Raw genomic sequence first — 21283 nt, forward strand, 5'->3', positions numbered from 1 at the left:
TTGAAAGGAAATTTTTAATCTCTCTTTAATTGTTATTCGTGCGAAAGATGGAAAAGATTTCGCATTTAAACGGCTTTATAAATCGAACTTATGCAAGATGAGCAGAGAGATATGGAAGAAGATACAGAAGAAAGAGAAGAAAAACGATCGATGAAGGTATATTTTCAACACGTTGATTCATATAATAATATTCGAAATTTTTAATTTCGATATAATAATACTCGAAATTTTTCCTCGGTTCTCTTTCCAGAATAGAATTTTCACGATGCCTCGAGTTATTGAAAGGGCGATTCAACGAGAAGGAGGAGGAGGAGGAGGGTAAGAATCACGGAAATCGGGAATTGATGCCTTCCTGGAGATTCCACCGTTCTGGGTCGCCACCCTTCTAAGGGAAAATAAATTCATGGAATTCTGTTTTCGACGGAAACACGTCGTTCTATGGTACACGCTCCAACGGAGATCTTTTCGCGAAAGGGATCATCTCGATTCGAGATAATCGAGTTATCTCACGGGCGGGAAAAAGCGAAGTGGAAATTTAAAATTTCAAATTTAAAAATTTTGTCAGATCTGAAAAATTTCTTCTTCAATTATTACATTATTTACTTAATATATATATTAACTATTATTATTATTATATTATAATAATTATTATTTACTTAATATATATATATATAAAATAAAATCTCTAGTTTCGCTTACCCAACATTCCGATTGGAAATTGGCTGGGCGTCTGGAGATTCTCGATCACGCTCTGCGTCACCACCCACACGTAATTCTCCCCCGTGATTTTGTAATCGTGGGCAGCGCCCAATATCCCGATGGCCTCCTCCCTGGTCGAATACAGAAGCATCACCCTCGACTCGCTGTTCACCAATTCCATGAGATCGCGCGGATCTGTGACCAGGATCGCGTTCAATATCGTGAACTTGAAGGTGTCCTGCATCTCGGATATTCTCTCGCGAACCGCCTGCACGAAATCGTCGTGGCCCGCTATCTGCGAGGTGACCACGCTGAATTGATGCCACTTGTACCTCTCGAGGATGCTCAGCATGGCGGCCGTTTGATGCTCCAGCGATGGCGCCAGCTGTAACTGCAGATTACTCTGCGACGCCCTCTGCAACGACGCCATTCCACCTCCAATTACGAACGCGAGGAAATGACACGAAAATGACGTGGGAACGTTCTGGGGAGAAGTTTAGAAGTCGGGGGAAGTAAAGAAGTTAGGGAAATGTTTAATTGAGGAAATGAATTGTTTGTTACGTGGTTCGCACAGTGGTTCGAATAACGCGATAAATAATTGGTTCCACGTGTAACAGTTATGTTAAAATTTTAAAATACTCTTTTTTGTATAGATGGACGATTATAACGGATACATCTCGAAATATCTATTTTAATTTAAATCAATAAGTTTTCTTGCTTTCTTTTTGTAAATTAAACTTGAAGTTAAGTAATTCATATTAATTATAATTTCTTTGTTTAAGCTTTACGTTCGAACATTCGTTTCTTTGAAATTGGACCATTTCCAATTCTCAAGGTTTGATTTATCGCATGTTCGTGAAATTCGAAGCGCTTTTCAAACTAATTATAATACATCTTCCTTGTAGATATTTTGGTTATTTAAGGGTTTCGCAAATATTTGATTATGTATTTTTATTTTTATTCTATACTGATTGAATTTTTAATTTTTCTTTAATAATATATCCGGATGAATTACAATAAAAAGCGGCACTGCTTTCTAAAAATTAAATCTCTGTTTAAGGAGATTTCCTCAAAAGGAGAAAGAATAATTTAGCTTCTTATTATTCGAACCATTATGCGACGGTTCGAAAAGGGGAAACGATGATTATTCAATTCACATATAAATATATAAAATAATGAATCCTTTACATATATAAACTGAACCTCTGAATCGATCCAATTGAGTGATAAATCATCGAAGCAAATTAAACCATTTACCCATATATATCGAATATTAATCAAGTAATAACGAGAAATAAAACTGCTAAAAATTCTTCAAAATTAAAAAAATATACACGCACGAATAAAGATAATATCGGATGGGAATGAAACGAAACAAGGAAATGGACAAACTCGAAACGATGTAAAAATATCCGAGAAACGCAACAATTCGGGAGAAATTCCATCTTAAAATCGAAAGCGGAAAGCTTTTATATTCCATCTTCGCTCGTTTCGAGTATACGAGATCGGAGAACAATTTTGTTAAAGCGACGCTGTGCTCTTTCCTCCCCCTCTCCTCCTTTCTCCGTGGAAAAGCACGAGGGACGGAAAGGACACATTTGCATCTCACTCACTCTCTCCAATCCCGAGTTATCCGCGTTCCACGCGATCACCGGAATCCCCAAGTAACCGGCAAGCTGGAGAAAGTATTGGGCGCTGGCCGTGCTGCGCCCGTACTTCTCGTAGTTCATCAGGTACAAGATGGCCGACACGTTTTTCGGGAGGAAGTCGTTGCACAGCGATTTCAAGATCTCTGAAACACGAGTGATTTTTAATTTTTCTTCAATAATGTCTATCATCCGAATAAATTACAATAAAAAGCGGCACTGCTTTCTAAAAATTAAATCCCCGCGCCAGCTCGAAAGGAGAAAGAGTAATTTTTATTAGCTTTTTATTATTCGTATGGAGCCATCGTTCCTTTTTGAAACGAGATCGAGCGTCGCAAAAATAATCCTCCTTAACTGTATTATTAATAAAACGGGATAAAATAAAAAAAAATTATTACAAGTTCTTTCTCCAAGAACAAGATCAACTATCGTTCTTGATTCGTTATCGGTGTAATTATTCCAATCAATTGCAGATCGCGCGATTTATAAATGCTTCCTTTCGTGACAAACGATCTCGTATACGGAAATTCGATATTCGATATTCGAACATCATCAATTTTGCGAGCGAAATTTTCGAAGGAAGAGAAAATACTTTTTTTTATTCTTTTTATTCCGTACGCGGAAAAATTCAGAATCCTATTTTTCTATTATCTCGAGATAAGAGAGACTCCATCGATCGCAATTTTTATGGCGAAATAACGGATGTAATAATCTTTCCTTGTCTTTCTTCCTTAATCGATTATACTATTGGTTACACGAGTTCATCTTCACGGTTTCCTCTGTTCTTGATCTATTTTTACGGTAAACGTAACGCTGGTGAAGATAATTCAAGATTCGTCGTTTATAATTTGATTTAACGAAGTTTCGATCATTTTGCATATCTGATCTAATTGGATTTAATGCGGTCGTAACGAGATCCAGGTGTTGCCGGTGTTTCATTTTCATTATACATATATTGAGACAAATAATCGATTATTTTTGCGAAAAAGAAGGAAAAAATAAAAAGAGAATAGGAGAGTCAGGAGTAAAACTATTCAAAACATTTTAAAACGCATTTTAAACGTTAAATATTAAACGCGACATCGGATGTAATAATACAACGATAATATTATACTATGAATATTTATTATCCAAAATATTGGAAAAGATTTCGTTGGAATATTTATTAATTATTCATGATTTCGATCAGATCGATCAGCTGCTGGTTACAACAGATAAGAACGCGGACCCGAAATCGTTACCGTCATGGACGCATCCTGACCTGTCCCACAAAACTCTTCCTCCACTTCTCGATGCGCTCTCGGTGTTGACCCCGTTTCTTCCTGTCCTCGTTCCCATCCCCCTCCCATTATTCCTCCCAGCGGTTTCTTAATTTCACTTCACGATCCTCCTCACGAGGACGACTCTTATTAACCCGCAGAAATTGCAATCAATTCCATCAATTTATTTATATACATATATATATATATACATATATATATATTATATATATATATATATATATATAATACATTTATTAATTATATTTTTCTGGTACTGACTTATTTCGTAGTACGCGATTATAAAGATCCTCCCTGTTCCTCTCTCCACAGCTTTTTCATCAATCCGTACTTGGAATATTCGTCTTGTCTCTTTTCGCAAAGAAATATAAAATAGAGAAACTTTTCTCACCTTTTGCCTATCTTATATATATATTTCTCGTTACTTTAACAAGCGCTTGTTACGAAACGATTTGGCGAGGCTTGTGGCAAGAGGCGAACGTGACATCCCCTCGAAAATTTCCAACATCCGTGCCAAACTTTTCTCGATATCCGCGTGTAAATTTCGCCGCGTGATTAGCAACGTTCTTCGCCTGATCGGACGAAAATAAAAGATCGAGTTTCGCCGATCGACGCGCTAGCAATAACCGATATTGTACCGATTTTGTCGAGTGAGTCGTATAAACGGAATAAATAATACAAAACAATTTATAAATTTTGGAAAATTTTGGAAAATTTTGGAAAATTTTGCTCAAGAAATCGTTGCTTGTCTTCGATTTTTTGCGAATTAATTCGATCGGTCGAAAACGAAAGATCGAGTTTCGTCGAGTGAATCGTATAAACAAATAATAAAAAACAATTTACAAATTTTGGAAAATTTTGCTCGAGAAGACACCGTTGCTTATCTTCGACCCTTTGCGAATTAATTCAAAACGATTCTTCGGTTGATCGGTCGAAAACGAAAGATCGAGTTTCGTCGAGTGAATCGTATAAATGGAACAAATACAAAACAATTTACAAATTTTGGAAAATTTTGCTCGAGAAAGTATCGTTGTCTTCGATTCTTTGCGAATCAACTCGAGACGATTCTTCGGCTGATCGGACGAAAATAAAAGATCGAGTTTCGTCGATCGACGCGCCAGCAATAACCGATATTGTACCGATTTTGTTGAATGAGTCGTATAAACGGAATAAATAATACAAAATAATTTATAAATTTTGGAAAATTTTGGAAAATTTTGGAAAATTTTGCTCGAGAAGACACCGTTGCTTGTCTTCTGCGAAATTCGAAACGATTCTTCGGTTGATCGGTTGAAAACGAAAGATCGAGTTTCGTCGAGTGAATCGTATAAATGGAACAAATACAAAACAATTTACAAATTTTGGAAAATTTTAGAAAATTTTGCTCAAGAAAATATTGTTGCTTGTCTTCGATTTTTTGCGAATTAATTCGAAATGATTCTTCGGTTGATCGGTCGAAAACGAAAGATCGAGTTTCGTCGAGTGAATCGTATAAACGGAACAAATAATATAAAATAATTTTGGAAAATTTTGAGAAAGCACCGTTGTCTTCGATTCTTTGCGAATCAACTCGAGACGATTCTTCGGCTGATCGGACGAAAATAAAAGATCGAGTTTCGCCGATCGACTCGCCAGCAATAACCGATATTTTACCGATTTTGTCGAGTGAATCGTATATATATAAATAAATAATAAAAAATAATTTACAAATTTTGGAAAATTTTGCTCGATAAGACACCGTTGCTTCTCTTTTGCGAATCAACTCGAGACGATTCTTCGGCTGAAAGATCGAGTTTTGCCGATCGACGCGCCAGCAATAACCGATGTTGTACCGATTTTGTCGAGTGAGTCGTATAAACGGAATAAATAACACAAAACAATTTATAAATTTTGGAAAATTTTGGAAAATTTTGGAAAATTTTGCTCGAGAAGACACCGTTGCTTGTCTTCTGCGAAATTCGAGACGATTCTTCGGTTGATCGGTCGAAAACGAAAGATCGAGTTTCGTCGAGTGAATCGTATAAACGGAACAAATAATACAAAATAATTTACGAATTTTGGAAAATTTTGCTCGAGCAGATACCGTCGCTTGTTTTCTGCGAAATTCGAGACGATTCTTTGATTGATCGGTTGAAAACGAAAGATCGAGTTTCGTCGAGTGAATCGAATAAACGGAACAAATAATACAAAATAATTTACGAATTTTGGAAAATTTTGCTGGAGAAGATACCGTTGCTTGTCTTTGATTCTTTGCGAATTAATTCGAAACGATTCTTCGGCTGATCGGACGAAAATAAAAGATCGAGTTTCGCCGATCGACTCGCCAGCAATAACCGATATTTTACCGATTTTGTCGAGTGAATCGTATATATATAAATAAATAATAAAAAACAATTTACAAATTTTGGAAAATTTTGCTCGAGAAGGCACCGTTGCTTGTCCAGCTTCGAATCAACTCGAAATGATTCTGCGCATACGAGTATCTTACAGATAATACGTGAAATTATTAGATTTCCTCACGAATATATTGAATTATTAAAATGTTGTGGGGCATCGATATTGTGATTTACACTTGACACTGTATCGTTATCTTCATCACAGCTTTCATTAATTCCTTAACGAATACGATCGATCTCAACAATTCATTGGAAATCAAATTCATCTTCACCTTTTTTTAGAGCTTCTAAACTTAGGGCGAAACTTTTATTATACTTTCGTCACGATTGTCTCAATTCTGAACTTAACTGACAATTGAAGACAATTGTTCTGGGATCATAGTTTTGGAGGAATTTAAGGTCGAATATCTCTCCGTTTTGAAGTACAAGTTGACTTAACATTTCTCAATATAAGAAATATAAAGCTCTTGTTAATCGAAGATGTAAACGAAATTTAGCAAGAATAAAGGCTCGATTCGATCGGATTTCGATGAGAGAAAAATATTCGAGAGAATTGAAAATCGATTTGACCGCCGCATCTTGCAGTAAACAATGGGAAAGCTGTCGTCGAGACTCAAAGGAATATCTAAATACCTGAATGTGCAGAGCGTTGAAGGTGGATATAATCTCGTTCGATTCGATTCGATTCGAGTCGAACGAAGCCACGAAGGGGCGAAGAGTGTCGACTCGCAAGAGCTACGACGACAAAAGGGATCGAATTATTAATGGAATTAAATGGACGACGAGTGGCGAACCGCTAAATCGCTTTATCCTCTCATCGACCCGAACGAAACCGTTCGAAACGAGAAGTTTATCGAATTTATCCTCTTTTTCGACCGTTTACAAGACAAGCTTGTTTTCTAAAAAACAAGCAAGTTTGATTCGGAAGCTCATTTCATTTTCTACTCTTTATATATACAACTCTTGCCGCGTATCATTGACAATATAATTCCATTTGTGAATCTCTAAAAAAAGAACGCGAAACTTCGAATTTTGTCGGGAAGAACGAACGAAAATGGAGGATAAATTTTTTATTCTCCATCGAATTTTCCAATGAATTTTTGGGCCAATCGATTTTTCACTTTGACGTACGCCGCAATCAAGGAGAATAAAGCAAAGGAGCGCAAAAAACTTTTCGATTACCGTTTTTTTTTTTTTTTTTTTTCGAAGAGCAACGCGACGAGAAATTTGAGGCGACGTTTCGAGGGTGACTGGCGACATCGATTATCCAGAGAATTCGCGATCCAGGGCGAATTGGACGTCGAACGGTTTTGCAAGGGAGGAGAGAATCCTGGTCGAGACTGGTTGATTGGAAAGTTAATCGAAAAAGAATATATACGAAACACCACGACGGTCACGGATATGTGTCTTGAAAAAAAAAAAAAATATTGGAAAGCGCATCGAAACGAATCTCGCATACCTCGAACGATCCCTCGTCAACCTACCACTTTTTCGAAACAAGATCGATCGATCGATCGATCGATCGAAGGCGATCCGTCTTGGAGGATCGAACGTAATCGATCGATGGAGGAAGAGGAGCAGGGAACGAAGTGACATCGAAGTGGATGCTCACTCGAGAAACTGACAGACTAGGAGCTACAGGTGGATGAAAACGCCTCCGGATTCAGAATGAGGGAACACGTCGAGCCGTGTTTTCAACGTTGTTCCCGCATCACTTTTCCCTAAAAAACGTGTTCTCGAGAACACGATTTTACACACGCCACTATATTCCTATATGATAATAATATTTGCAGCAGAATTGGAAGAAAGAAACATATTCCGTTTCGAACAAGTTTCGCAGTTTCTCGAAGAAGAGGATCCTTTCAGCATTGTCTCGGGATCAGTTTTCTCGAGAAGGCATCGAGAAGAATCGAGTCTTCTCGGTTTTCTGAAGTTCTGTGAGCGTAGAGTCTCGTTCTAGGAATTTTCCTTGGATTGAGGGGTGTCACTCAAGGTCCATAGCGTTATCGCGTGCTTCATTCAAAACCCGCGAAATGGAGAGGGTTTTGGGAGAAGTTTTTGAACATCAGAGCTGTGGAAGAGCTCTGAAATCTTTCGAGAATTGTTTGAAATTTGTGAATTTATGATGATGAGTAAATGTCTTGGAATAGAATTCGTTGACAACAAATTTTGTAATAAATCAAGTTTATTACGTTTTATACGTAGCTCTAGGAATGGGTTGGAGTTGGACAAGATTAATTTAAAAAAAAAAAAAAAAGAAGGCTTCGAAGTTTTAGTTCATTTTTCAGAATTGAAATAAAAAGAGGAAATTTAATTGGAAAACTTAATCTCGAATTACCATGGAAGGTTTGTATCTTTCGATCATCAGAATTGTTCGAACTTTAGAACTTCGTGATAAACGTAAATCTTAATTTGCATATGAACTTTATTTTCGACAGCCTCAGTTTTCTAATAAATCAATTTTATTACATATAGCCCCAGGATCGAAATTAAACAAGATTAGTTTAACAAAAAAAGAAGAAGAAAGCTTCGAATTTTTACTTCATTTTCCACTAGTTCATTTTTTCGTATTAAAAAGAGAAAATAAAATTAAATTCAATTGGAAAATTTTTAATCTCGATTACCGTGGAAAGTTTTAGCTACTGAGAACTTTCAGAACCTGGGAATCCTTTCTATCATCAGAACTTCGCAACCTCGTGAATCTAAACATAAACCTTCATTAACGCGTGAACTTTCGATCGTCTTCTTCGAACCGAACTTTGTAATAAATTTTACTATTAAACACACACGAAGAAAACGCCTAGCCCCAGAAACGTATTCGCAAAACGAACCACGTATCGAGCTAATAGAAACGTGTACATCTTAATAAATTTATTTTGGAGGACTTGCTTTGCAGGATTAATTCGAAGGGAAAGGAATTCTTTGATAGAAACGTCTTAACAAATTTATTTTGGAGGACTTGCTTTGCAGAATTAATTCGAAGGACTTTGCAGGATTAATTCGAAGGGAAAGGAATTCTTTGATAGAAACGTCTTAACAAATTTATTTTGGAGGACTTGCTTTGCAGGATTAATTCGAAGGAAAAGGAATTCTTTAATAGCAACGTCTTAATAAATTTATTTTGAAGGACTTTGCAGGATTAATTCGAAGGGAAAGAAATTCTTTAATTCTTTAAACGTCTTAACAAATTTATTTCGAAGGACTTTGCAGGATTAATTCGAAGGGAAAGGAATTCTTCTTCTTCGGTGCGTGACGGCCACGTGTTTCGTCCAGGGACGCGAACGAAGATTAAAGCGGGGGCAATATCGCCCTGTTTTCGAGTCCGCCGCGTGGAAATATTGCGAAACACATTCGTTCGTGTTCCACCTGCGAAATGAATTCTTTATGACTCCCGGTTATTTTCGGCGAGGAAACGGGAGAGGGATGGAAGAAACGGGGAAGATGCGGGGATAATAACGGGGTTGTTCAGTTCCCAGGGAATATACCACATTTCGATCATCTTTTCATCCTGGTTCATCGTGCTGATGAACACGACACGTATATTATTTCACACGTTTTACGTGTTTAAAAATTGAAATTAAATCCTCGTTGATATTATTTCCCGTGTGATTAAAATTATTAATTACCTGTTGTGAACGGGATAAAATCTGTCTTATATAAATCTTACGTAAATCGTGTAACCCGTCTGTTAAATTTGACTTCGAATATTGCACAAATGGGGTGTCTAAACTGCTTAAAGGACCATCTACTATCATAGAGTTATATATTCGTTTATATTTCGAGCTCTGACTGACTTCAACTCTTTGCAGCTATCCAACTCAACACTGTCTCGAGCCTTGGGTTTTTCCTTGCAAAAATTTACACTGAGAAGGTTTGCAAGGATAACTCGCACAACGTGGCCCTCATCTTTGTTTAAATTAAAGAAACTTAGGAAAACCATGCCCATAAATTATTATATCAAGTTACACTCGAACTGTGGAAAATAAAAGTCAGGTTACTTCTAACACATATATATCACGTAAATAAAAAATAATCGATCATCCGAATATTCCTCGAGTGAGGAAGCGCAGTGAGAAGATGGAGTTCGAAAGGGAATTTTGAAATTTGAGGAAAGGGGGAAAAAAAGAAAAAAAAGAAATACCGGCTTACTTTACCTGTCGGGCTGGGGGTGAGCCTCATCATGCTGAGCTCGACCGAGTGCTGGGTGAAGTTATACTTATCCAAGAAGCTGTACAGCTTGCTCTGCCCCTTGCTCTGCCCCTTGCTCCTCCCGTAGCTCTTGCGCAATCCGCCCACCGTGCGATTCACGGCCTTGGTGTACTCCCTCCTCCCGAAATTCGTGTGGGGGACGATCAGGCCGATCGTCATCTCGGGGGACGTGCCGTTCCATCTTCTCGACGCGAGCTTCGACTCTGGGATCGTCGATCTCCAGCCGCAATCGGCGGAGGCGACGAGCGCGCCGAGGATCGCGAGGATCTCCACCCGCATCTTTCCTCCTCCTCCTCCTCCTCCTCCTCTCCTTCGCTCAGGAGGAGCGAGAGAACGCGGCAACGTCCATTCTCGATCCTTCACTTCACTTTCGATGCAACAATCTCCATATAAGGATAAGGATAAACTCTTCTTCTTCTTCTTTTTCTTCTTCTTTTATTTCGATTTTATTTCGATTTTATTTCGACTAGCGATCTACGAGCAGTTCGACTCGAGAAGAGGATAAGAACGGCGAGCGCCATATTTTTTCCGCACTCTAGCCATTCGAAGAGGAAATCAATTCGAAGAGGAAATCAATTCGAAGAGGAAATCAATTCGAAGATTCGTTATATCAGATACTGTGAGATATATATATGTGTATTTTTTAGATCGTTCGAGGTTTGTATCGCGCGCGACGATTGAACGGAATCGAGCACTCGAATTGTCGTTGCGTTTTGCGCGCCATCTTTCAAAACAGTTCAACGAGGGTTCGTTTTCTTTTCTCCTCCTCTTCTTTCTTCTTTTCTTCCTTGGAAAAGTTTCTTTCTTTTTTTTTCTTCTTATACGAGTATGTATACAAAATATCGAATGTACACGAGAATCACGGAGTTTATCACTATCTATAAGAGACGAGTAATATTAATAATTTCGATGGAGGAAGACGAACATTTTTTTTTTTTTATTATTTTTATTCTTACTCTTTTCCCCCTTTCCACGAGATTATTCGAGACACGAGAGGAACTTGCGAGGTGTGTTGTGATTAATTGTCGAGAGAGGGATATCGTGATTGCTTCTTGCCTTCGTACGAACGAGAATTATTCCTGGGAAGACTGGCTGGAAAAGAAGAAACGAACCCGTGCAATTTTATTTTTATCTTGGAGATCCTTTCTCGTCGTCGACGGAGCCTCGAACCGAGTTTCAAATCGCGATCGTAAAATCGGGAAGACAATAAGAAACAAATTAAAAATAGACATTTTAATTTTCCGTTCGTAATTCGGACGAATGCTTTCGAATTCAAACGAGCGGGGATAAATATCAATTTATATCTTCAAAATTCAATAATTTTATTTAAATCGACCGGTATTTTGCGTAAAATATTCATTTATCGTCGCCATCGGAAAATAATATACGCGCTTGAACAAATAAATTTCCCTCCCCGATCTCCTATCCGAGCGAATTTTATTTCATCGAAAAGAAAAAAAAAAAGAAAAAAACTCGTTAAATCAAAGATATTTTTCACGCAACGACAACGACGAGATCGAAAAATTCGGTAAAAAGGGGGAAAAAGAAACGCGTCTCTCCACGACAAAAATGGCGATTTCGTGTAGATCTGGAGAAAGTGATTACGAGCGAGAGGGGGAAAGTTCGCGATAAGATTGGCTGGAAGCAATTACGGAGGCCTCAATTAAGCCCGATAATTTCGTGCGAGTATCTGGGGCGTCAGAATCACAACGAGGCTAATTATTGAGATTTTCGTCAACTCGGGGAGGGCCGTGTAATTCCACGTTAATTGGTAATTACGGGAACCTATCAACCGAGCAACCACTCGCCGATCCTTGTTTTTCCTTCCTTTCGCTCTCTCCTTCGTCGCTCTCCTTCGTTTTCCAATTTGCCTGTCTCTCTCTCTCTCTCTCTCTATGATCGAATTTTCCTTTTTCTTCCATCCTTTCTGTTTTCCTTCTCCTCGACTATTTTTCCTATTCTATTCTATTCTTTTATTCCCCATCATTGAATAATATCGGTTACCACGGTGTTTCTTATCGAGGAAAATATTACCGGAGAATTGCTTCAAGATCGAGTTATCTTTCTCGCGAGATCGTTAATGGAAATCTTTGAAACACGTAAACTCTCTCGTAGGGGGAGTGCAGTACGAGTTGAAGATGCTGGTCACGTGGAAAATTTACATGCGCGGTGTCACAGGGCGGAAACTATTTCTGGTTTCCACCACTAGGTGAGGAAAGTGCTAGGTTATTCGCAAGTGAGAGAGTTCATTCTCGAAATTCCCAATTCGAAACGACAATAGACACGTATCTCTCTATTTAATTTCCATCCAACTCGTTGCTTCTAATGGAGTTCTATCCATACCAGCCGATAACAAGATAAATGAAAATCTCGTTTAATTACTAAAAATTACAGTTTCTGTGTGAATTTGAAATTTCTTCGTTAACATCTTTCCATCCAACGTTAATGAAGTTTAAATTGGACGATAGTTTTCTTTACGAAGATTTATCTTCCCTCCCTCCCTTTTTTTTTTTTTTTTAGTCGTCTTAGGTCGTGATCTGGATGAAAGGGAGGTGAGGGAGCAAGGGTCGGACGAAAAGTTAAGCAATATGATATAAAGTGATTATAAATCGATGTTAAACTTCTGTTACTTCTACTTCTACTTCTTCTTCCTTTTCTAGGTTAATACAGTTTTTAAAGAAAAAAAAAGGGAATGAAGATGGAAGAGAGAAGTTGATATTATCTCTTTGGATTATGAAGCTTAAAGTTTATAAGGCTATCCTTGTCGTTGCGTATTATTATAAAACTTATCATCCTGTATATAGTCTCTTTTTTAAATAAAAAATATTTTAAGCGAGCTTAAATATACTTATAGCAATTTCTAGAATCGTTGAGTAGTCTACATCTATTACAGAGTTGGCATTAATTTGTTTTTGAAAAAGTTAAACACTAAAAATTTCGAATAAAGTTACCCTGTTAATTACTTGTTAAAATGTTTAAATAACATTTATTCGTATTATAATTGATGATTTTGATGATGATGTAACCTCAATTATTTCCGATTATAAGTTTATTCGTAACTTCAACTATATATAAATTTTCCCCATCACCGATTACAACGTGTCAAATACAACGATAAACAATCTGAACGAGAAGCAATAATCTCGACCCACGTAACGAACCCATTTCCAACGATTCGTTGGCAAATGCGAACTCCTAAACCCGACTCTCGTCTCTCCGGTAAACATGGCTATACGTACATACGTACGTACGTACATAAGTAATCAAACAACGGAATCAGCCTCCACAACAACAAGAGGGAGAAGGCAGAAGGTTGCAACGGAACGAATAGAGCGAAACACGCGAACGAAAATTGTGCCAACCTTATCCCCGGTTTAACCATAGAAGAAAATACGACGCGAGAGCCACCGGTATCGAGGATATCTCTATTCTTGTTTCGATCTCTGCCGAATTCCCTATGGCGCTGCAGTCGCGTAATTGCCAACACGAGTAGCCAAGTTCGCTTCGCAGAGCGATAGCGAGCCAAGTTTTTCTCTCGAGAGAAAGTGCGATTTCGTCATCATGTACGATCGAAATAAAAGTTTTCAAAGATTATCTTTTAATAACACTTTCGATACGTTTTATCCAAAGTTCGATTGTTACCGAACGATGACGATATTCATTAGAAGCTAATATAGGTACGTATATAGGTTATGTTACGAGTGAAAATAACAATTCGTTAATTCTATTTATTATTCGCGTATTCTTCTCTACTTTGACACGCGAGTCAACACGGGAGATAAATTTCCACCGTAATAACTTGATTATAAGAAGACAGTCAATTAACTTAACCTAGGTTTATATATACGGATTATTACTCGGTTATAACGTCGAATGAATCGAGCGTTATTAACGAAGCGGAAAATATATCACCCGGGTTTAATTGCCACGTTTATTTGTTCCGTCCGGGCGATACGAACGGAACGGGAGAGAAATTGGTGTATTTCTTTTAACGAGAAGAACTTAATTCGTTTTATGGAGGTGAGTGACGACTTCGTGGGAACCGTGATGCGAGCTGGGAAACGGCTGGTCGCTGGTGCCTCGTTAGAACTCGCCTATTGCAATCGACGCTTAGTTTCTGTCTCGAGCGCGTGGAAATTAGATACGGTAACCGTGTTACCACCTGCTACCCGATATTTCTACGTAGAGAGAGAGAGAGAGAGAGAGAGAGAGAGAGAGAAAGAGAGAGCTACGAATTTTATACACAGAATGATAGCTATAAGATATGAATGAATCTCTCTACGTAATATTTTACTTCTAATTTTATCTTTCGTTTCTTATCTTCAATTTTGATTTTTGATATTGTTACTTAGAGGGGGGAGGGAGCGTTAAGAATTAACTCGATATTTTTCTCGGCTTTTTTAACGAGAGTGAGAAGACAATGAATCGGAAAGCGGGTTTGTTTAAATTACAGTCTCCTCCTCGTAGCAATCGAGCGTAATTGAAAGTTTGATTTGACGGTAAACGTTGAAGTTCGAGTAGAATGTTCGAAATTATACCCGTGTAGCAGCGGTACCTTCATTTTCACTCTGTTACTCCTCTTAACACGGCTCTTGCAACTTGTAAGATCCCCCTCTGTGCGGAGTCAGCAAACCGACGGATTACGATCGATTTGCCTATCTGCGTGGCACGGTGGAACCGAGATAAACCTGGATGACTTAAGCTGGAGGAATATCGATCGAAACTATTTAGATTCCTTGAATAACACCGAGATATTGTTAAGACCAAATATCTTGTAATACTCAATTTTCTAATCAAATTTAAACCTTATACCGTGATCGATCAGAATTAAAGCATTCGTATATCGTTAACGATAAACTTTTGAATACAATCTGTCTCTCGTGTACCACCAGTATTACTCGAGAACATTACTCGAGAACCTGTACATTACGTTATTACCAAGTTTGCAAATTAATACAAACTTACGAGCATTAACGAGGATAATTCTCCTCCATTGGATAATTTTAACGAATTGTTACCATTAAATTTTGCGGTTATTAACGTTTACCCGATTCATCGTTCGTTTTTCGCGCGCAATCTTTCGCGCATGCGCCCTTCTCTCGTAACCCGAAATTTTCGCAAGGCGAATCCGCGAAACGCGATTTCGAAAGGACCCAAGTCTTTGATACATCTTTGTTGCGAATAGAATCTCAAGAAGACGCAAGATGTCGGAGAACAATTTCGGAAGAGATTTTAATTTGTGTAGTTTCTGAAATTATGGTTTAATTTTAAACGGAGTAAAAGCTCTGAGTATTCGGTGGCGGTAGTTTCGCAGAATTAATTTTGTTTTCCCCTAGAATGCCATTACTTCGGGTCTTTCCAATTTAAATGAATTCCGCCCTCCAGTTTTTAATTTTCGTGCGACTTTTTTTCTTCCTTCCTTCCTTTTCCTTTTAAGGAAATTTCCCTCGATATCCATTTATACAATTATATTAATTAAAGCAAATATCGCAATGAATTAATAATTCCATAGAATACGATGTTCGTTCGTTATGAAAAATAATATGGCGAGATATAGGAGGATCGTAAACCACATCTCGTATCCGTGAAAACGTAACGCGCTCTGGTTTGCTGTCAGAACCGTAAGTCGGAAAAGTTTTGAAACGAGAACATTTCTCTCTGTGAAATGTTCGATTCGTGTTTTCGAACGAGATCGTATCGTATCGGAAAATATCGATATTCTTAATTCCTCGTAATCCAGACCGAGCTTATTTCGTTTCCAGAATCTCGTTTTCCAGGATTTCGAAAAAATTTTTTCTCTTACAGAGAAGAATATTATATTCAATTTTTGATATACGCAAGAAAAATTTGTTGAAACGATGTCGTGTCGAGAATACATTTCGAATACATTCATCGAAATCGGTCATTAATCTGATTTAGATTTACCGATATCATTCGAGATGAAGCGGTACGTAGCCGACCATTGAATTTATATATATATACTCGAGTTTAATATCGATTTTGTTGAACGTGTGATTTCAACCGTATCTCCACATCTTCGTTTACGTATATTTCGAAATCCGTGTAATTTTATTGCGAATAACACGATGGAGCCGAGCTTCCATCGATAATTCGGACAAGAATGAGAGATCGAACGAACTGACGTTGTCAAGATACAATCTTGGACAGGAATATGCATCGAATTGTAGAATTATAACTAGGCTACCCGTCGGTTATTTTCACAAGGAATTATAAATCGAGTTAAAAAAGAAAAAAATCGTAAATATCTTCGCGTTGAAAGAATAGATTAATTGTCAATTACAACAAAATTGCGAATAAAAGTGAAGTAACATCTCAAGTAATATCTTTTTAATTAGTCGCGTAAAATAAAAGATTTTTCGCAGCTGTCCAAATCGCGATCGCGTCCAATCAGTTGTCGCGCTCGACTAAATACGAGGTTATACTACTTGTTTGATCAGACTCGGCGGAATACTATTGACCGGCCAGTGAGTACACACACTGAGGAAATACAGTAGAGCGTGCTAATTGTCTAAGCACAGATCCAGGTGTTAAAGTACCTGGTGGATGGGACGGTGATGGAGATACGTCAATCAATGCGCGAATCAATTACACGTGTATACCGTTGTTATCAGAAATTTCTGGAAATGGAATTCGAAAAATTTTTTCTCTCGAATTCCCTACATAACGTATCAACCCAAATATATCGCGAATTCCAACGATCCCAATTTCTCTTCGATCCTTTCATTTGATTGAAACTTTTCTTGATACTTTCTTACAAAATTCAAAATCGAAAATTTTTTCTCTCCCCTACATAACGTCTCAAATATATCTCGAACATATTGAAATTACCAAAGAAATTCCAACGATCCCAATTTCTCTTTGATCCTTCCGTTTGATTGACATTTTTCTTGATACTTTCTTGTTTTTACAAAATTCGAAATCGAAAATTTTTTCTCTCGAATTCCCTACACAACGTCCAAAATATATCGCGAATTCCAACAATCCCAATTTCTCTTCGATCCTTTCATTTGATTGACACTTTTCTTGATACTTTCTTACAAAATTCAAAATCGAAAATTTTTTCTCTCGAATTCCCTACACAATGTTCAAAATATATCGCGAATTCCAACAATCCCAATTTCTCTTCGATCCTTTCATTTGATCGATACTTTGATTGATACTTTTCTTGTTTTTACAAAATTCGAAAAATTTTTCTCTCGAATTCTTTATATAACGTCCCAAATATATCGCGAATATGTTGAAATTAGCACAATTTCTCTTCGATCCTTTTATTTGATTGATACTTTTCTTGATACTTTCTTACAAAATTCAAAATCGGAAATTTTTTCTTTCCCCTACATAACGTCTCAAATTGCAAAAAGAAATTCCAACCATCCCAATTTCTCTTCGATCCTTCCGTTTGATTGACATTTTTCTTGATACTTTCTTGTTTTTACAAAATTCGAAATCGAAAATTTTTTCTCTCGAATTCCCTACACAATGTCCAAAATATATCGCGAACATATTGAAATTACCAAAGAAATTTCAATAGTCCCAATTTCTCTTCGATCCATCCATTTGATCGATACTTTTCTTCATACTTTCTTGTTTTTACAAAATTCGAAAAATTTTTCTCTCGATTCCTTTATATAACGTTCCAAATATATCACGAATAGAAATTCCGAGTATGTTAAAATTACCAAAAAAATTCCAACAATCCCAATTTCTCTTCGATCCTTCCATTTGATTGATACTTTTTTTTTTTCACAAAATTCTAAATCGAAAAATCGCATTAATATTACCTTCTATCCATAAATAAAACCAGGGAATTCAAAATCCAAGGATCGCATTTCTCTGAAATCCGGTGGAACAAGAGGTCCTTCTTCCACTTGTTTTCAACGATCTCTTGATGAACTCGGCCGCAACTCGAGTGGAACGGACCGCCCTCCTCCATTTCAACCTTGGGATAGAGGAGGGGGAAGAAAAAAAGCGCACTGTATTCGAAAGAATCTTTTCGTCCGACAACAATATCGCGACAACAAAATTCTCTCGAATCGTATCTTTTCCGTATCTTTCTCTGAAGGAACACGAAGCGAGAAGCTTTATCGGGCCATCGCAGTAGAATCTCAATTGAATCTCCATGCCTGAAATGTCTCTAAATCGCTTGCAGTATCGCGTTATAATTTCTGCTCGAGAATTTTTATCCTCCACGATAATCTTTTAATACACCCCTTTAAGCTGCCCACCCCTTTCTTTCTCGCGAGTTGAGAGGAAACGATACCCCCTTACACCCCCTCTCACCCCCTTACACCTCTTCGTCCTCAACCAGGAGGGGATGAGATCTGAATTGGTCAATCGCAAGGATTCAATTATCGGTGAATGAATACTTTTTCTTCGTTAGTTCTTGGACAGAATTATGTAAGGAAACCATGCCTCGAATCGGCTTTTCTCCTCTAATCGTGGTTAACCTGCCGCCACCTCTGCCTCCGCGTGGAAGATTCCGGGAGGTGGAGATTAGTTCTTAGATGGGATGATCGTGTGCACGAGGAAATCGGATGAATCAAGGATAGATGGTATCCTTGGGTTTGTCAGTTATCAGTTCCTGACCGTGAGCAGATTAATTCTTAATGGGAGAGGGTTGGTTTTAGGCTAAAATTGGAGGATAAAATTTCGTGGTGTATTATTTTTATGAATTTTATTGAACAACGTTTGAAAGAGGAAGAAAAAAAGAAAAGATTGTCTTGTTATTCTTGTTTAATAAATTTTGGAAGAGGGTTGATTTTGGAGGCTAAAATTTCGTGGTGTACGATTTTTATGAATTTTATTGAACAACGTTTGAAAGAGAAAGAAGAAAAGAAAAGTCTTGGGAGACTGTCTTGTTATTCTTGTTTAATAAATTTTGGAAGAGGGTTGATTTTGTTGGAGGCTAAAATTTCGTGGTGTACGATTTTTATGAATTTTGTCGAGTTGTGAACAATGTTTGAAAGAGGAAGAAAAAAGGAAAAGTTAGGAGATTATTCTTGTCTAATAAATTTTGGAAGAGGGTTGGTTTCGTTGGAGGCTAAAATTAGGAAGCTAATCGTTGGTGGAAAAGATTTTCGTGGTGTAGGATTTTTATGAATTTTGTTGTCAAGTTGTGAAAAATGTTTGAAAGAGGAAGGAAAAGTTAGGAGATTATTCTTGTCTAATAAATTTTAAAGAGAATTGAAAGAAGGTTGATTTCGTTGGAGGCTAAAATTTCGTGGTATACGAAATATTTTTATAAATTTTAATATAATATTTTTATAAATTTTGTCGAGTTGTGAAAAATGTTTGAAAGAGGAAGAAAAAGAAAAAAATCTTGGACTATCGTTATTCTAATAAATTTTGAAAGTATAAGATAAGAAGAAAGAAAAGTGTCTATTATTTGTTATTTGTGCCACTCTGTTCATAAAGTCTTTATATTACTTATTTGACCAGAGCATTAACTCGTGGAAAAAGTAACTAGTTAAAAATTTCGAGTAAAGTTACTTTAAATAATTATTTATTAAAATGCTCGAATAACATTTATAGTTATAATTTTTATAATTGATCCACTTTTCATATTTACACTATTAATTATTTGTAATTATTATTATGTTTTGAACGATAAATTATCGAAGTAGCCTATGCAAGTAACATTATTTCTAACTTTATCCATTACTGCATTCGACTATAAGGACTTCACTTGTCTGACCACAATCATATTTTCCACTTATGTCTCATTCCACTTATCATATTTTCCTAGATTTTATGCTCGATCTGCTTTTCACGTAACCTATTTGGCAATTATTTGTAATTATTATTATATTTCAAAGAATAAATTATTAAACTTAAGTGCAAGTAACATTATTCGTAACTATTACATTTTGTCATTATATATTTATACCAAACCATATCGAAGCCAATCATATTCCTCCAGAACAAATCGCAGAATCACTTTTCACCAAAAAAATTAAATTTAAACAAACGAGAACTATTCATCTCGAAGATGAATTTCTGGATCGTGATTAATTTCGAAAAGAGAGGAAACCGTGATAAGATCACAGAATATCAGAATATCGAAATATCCTCGTCAGTGAAACGCGCATTCAAGTTGCAAAACTTTGCAAAACTTCTCTGAAACCGTGGATACGAATTGGTACGCGACAAATCCCGATCTTTAACCGCGATCGAAATCGTTAAAATTCGAGGAATGTGGGGATCAGGAGGAAAGAAAAATCGAGGGAAGGATCCAGATTGGTGGACTCTCGTGCACGCGATAAGAGTAACGATATCGAGACGAGCAATCCGGAAATGTTGACTAGATAAGGTCGACGCCGTTTGAACCGAGAGGAGAAATCAATTTTCCCGGAGTGGATCTCTCGATAAGGGTAGTTCCGCTTTAACGTCGATTTATGCACCTACCTAGATCGAACCTCAAAGCCCAGTGCATCCCTCAAGGAAACTCCGTTTTCACGTGTTGTGCTCGCGATCGAATATGTTCATGGAAGAAAAAGGGAGGAGGAATTTTCTCCCATCTGGGGCTAAATTAAAATAAATAACTCGTGAATACGTACGTTGACTCGATCGATTGGAAAAATTTCTTCGTTCGAAAGTATTTGTTTATATGATAATATTGTCGAAAGAGTATTTGATATTTGATATCAGTGAAAAATGATTTAATCGTATCGTTATTAATTTATTAATTATGATGTAATTAAGGTATTATTTCCTTGGCTCGATGAAAAAGAAAAAAAGGAAGAGATTGAATAATTGTTTTTCATTATTAAATTTGTCGAGGTCAGGACGAAATATCCTTTGTTTTTAATCGTCCCGTAATTTTTAATCTCGTCTCATCGATGATATAAAGGATGTTCGTTTCGCTTAGTTGCTCGAACTTAATTCACAGAACTTCTCTTATTTATGCACTCTTTAATCGTGCTCTGGCTTCGAAGGGAGATCGCAAGTATGGCGTTCCTTTTCGTGTCGAAAACAAGAGAGAAGATTTTCATTACTGCTTATTCATTAATATTTATATTCGTTCTCTCCCTTT

The 21283-nt window shown here is 37.0% G+C and overlaps 1 protein-coding gene across 1 annotated transcript in view; it reads right to left on the reverse strand.

Annotated features, from left to right (window-relative positions):
• Positions 1–21283, reverse strand: part of LOC122716709 (glutamate receptor ionotropic, NMDA 2B-like) — a 107917-nt gene that overhangs the window by 25474 nt on the left and 61160 nt on the right. The window contains exons 3-4 of the mRNA XM_043940049.1: positions 2313–2491; positions 700–1114 (exon numbers count right to left, since the gene is read on the reverse strand). Coding sequence (XP_043795984.1) covers positions 700–1114; positions 2313–2491 — 594 coding nt within the window. The remainder of the gene's footprint in view (positions 1–699; positions 1115–2312; positions 2492–21283) is intronic.

Source organism: Apis laboriosa, unplaced genomic scaffold, assembly GCF_014066325.1.
Source record: "Apis laboriosa isolate Shangri-la unplaced genomic scaffold, ASM1406632v1 scaffold47_cov149, whole genome shotgun sequence".
NCBI classification, from domain to species: domain Eukaryota; kingdom Metazoa; phylum Arthropoda; class Insecta; order Hymenoptera; family Apidae; genus Apis; species Apis laboriosa.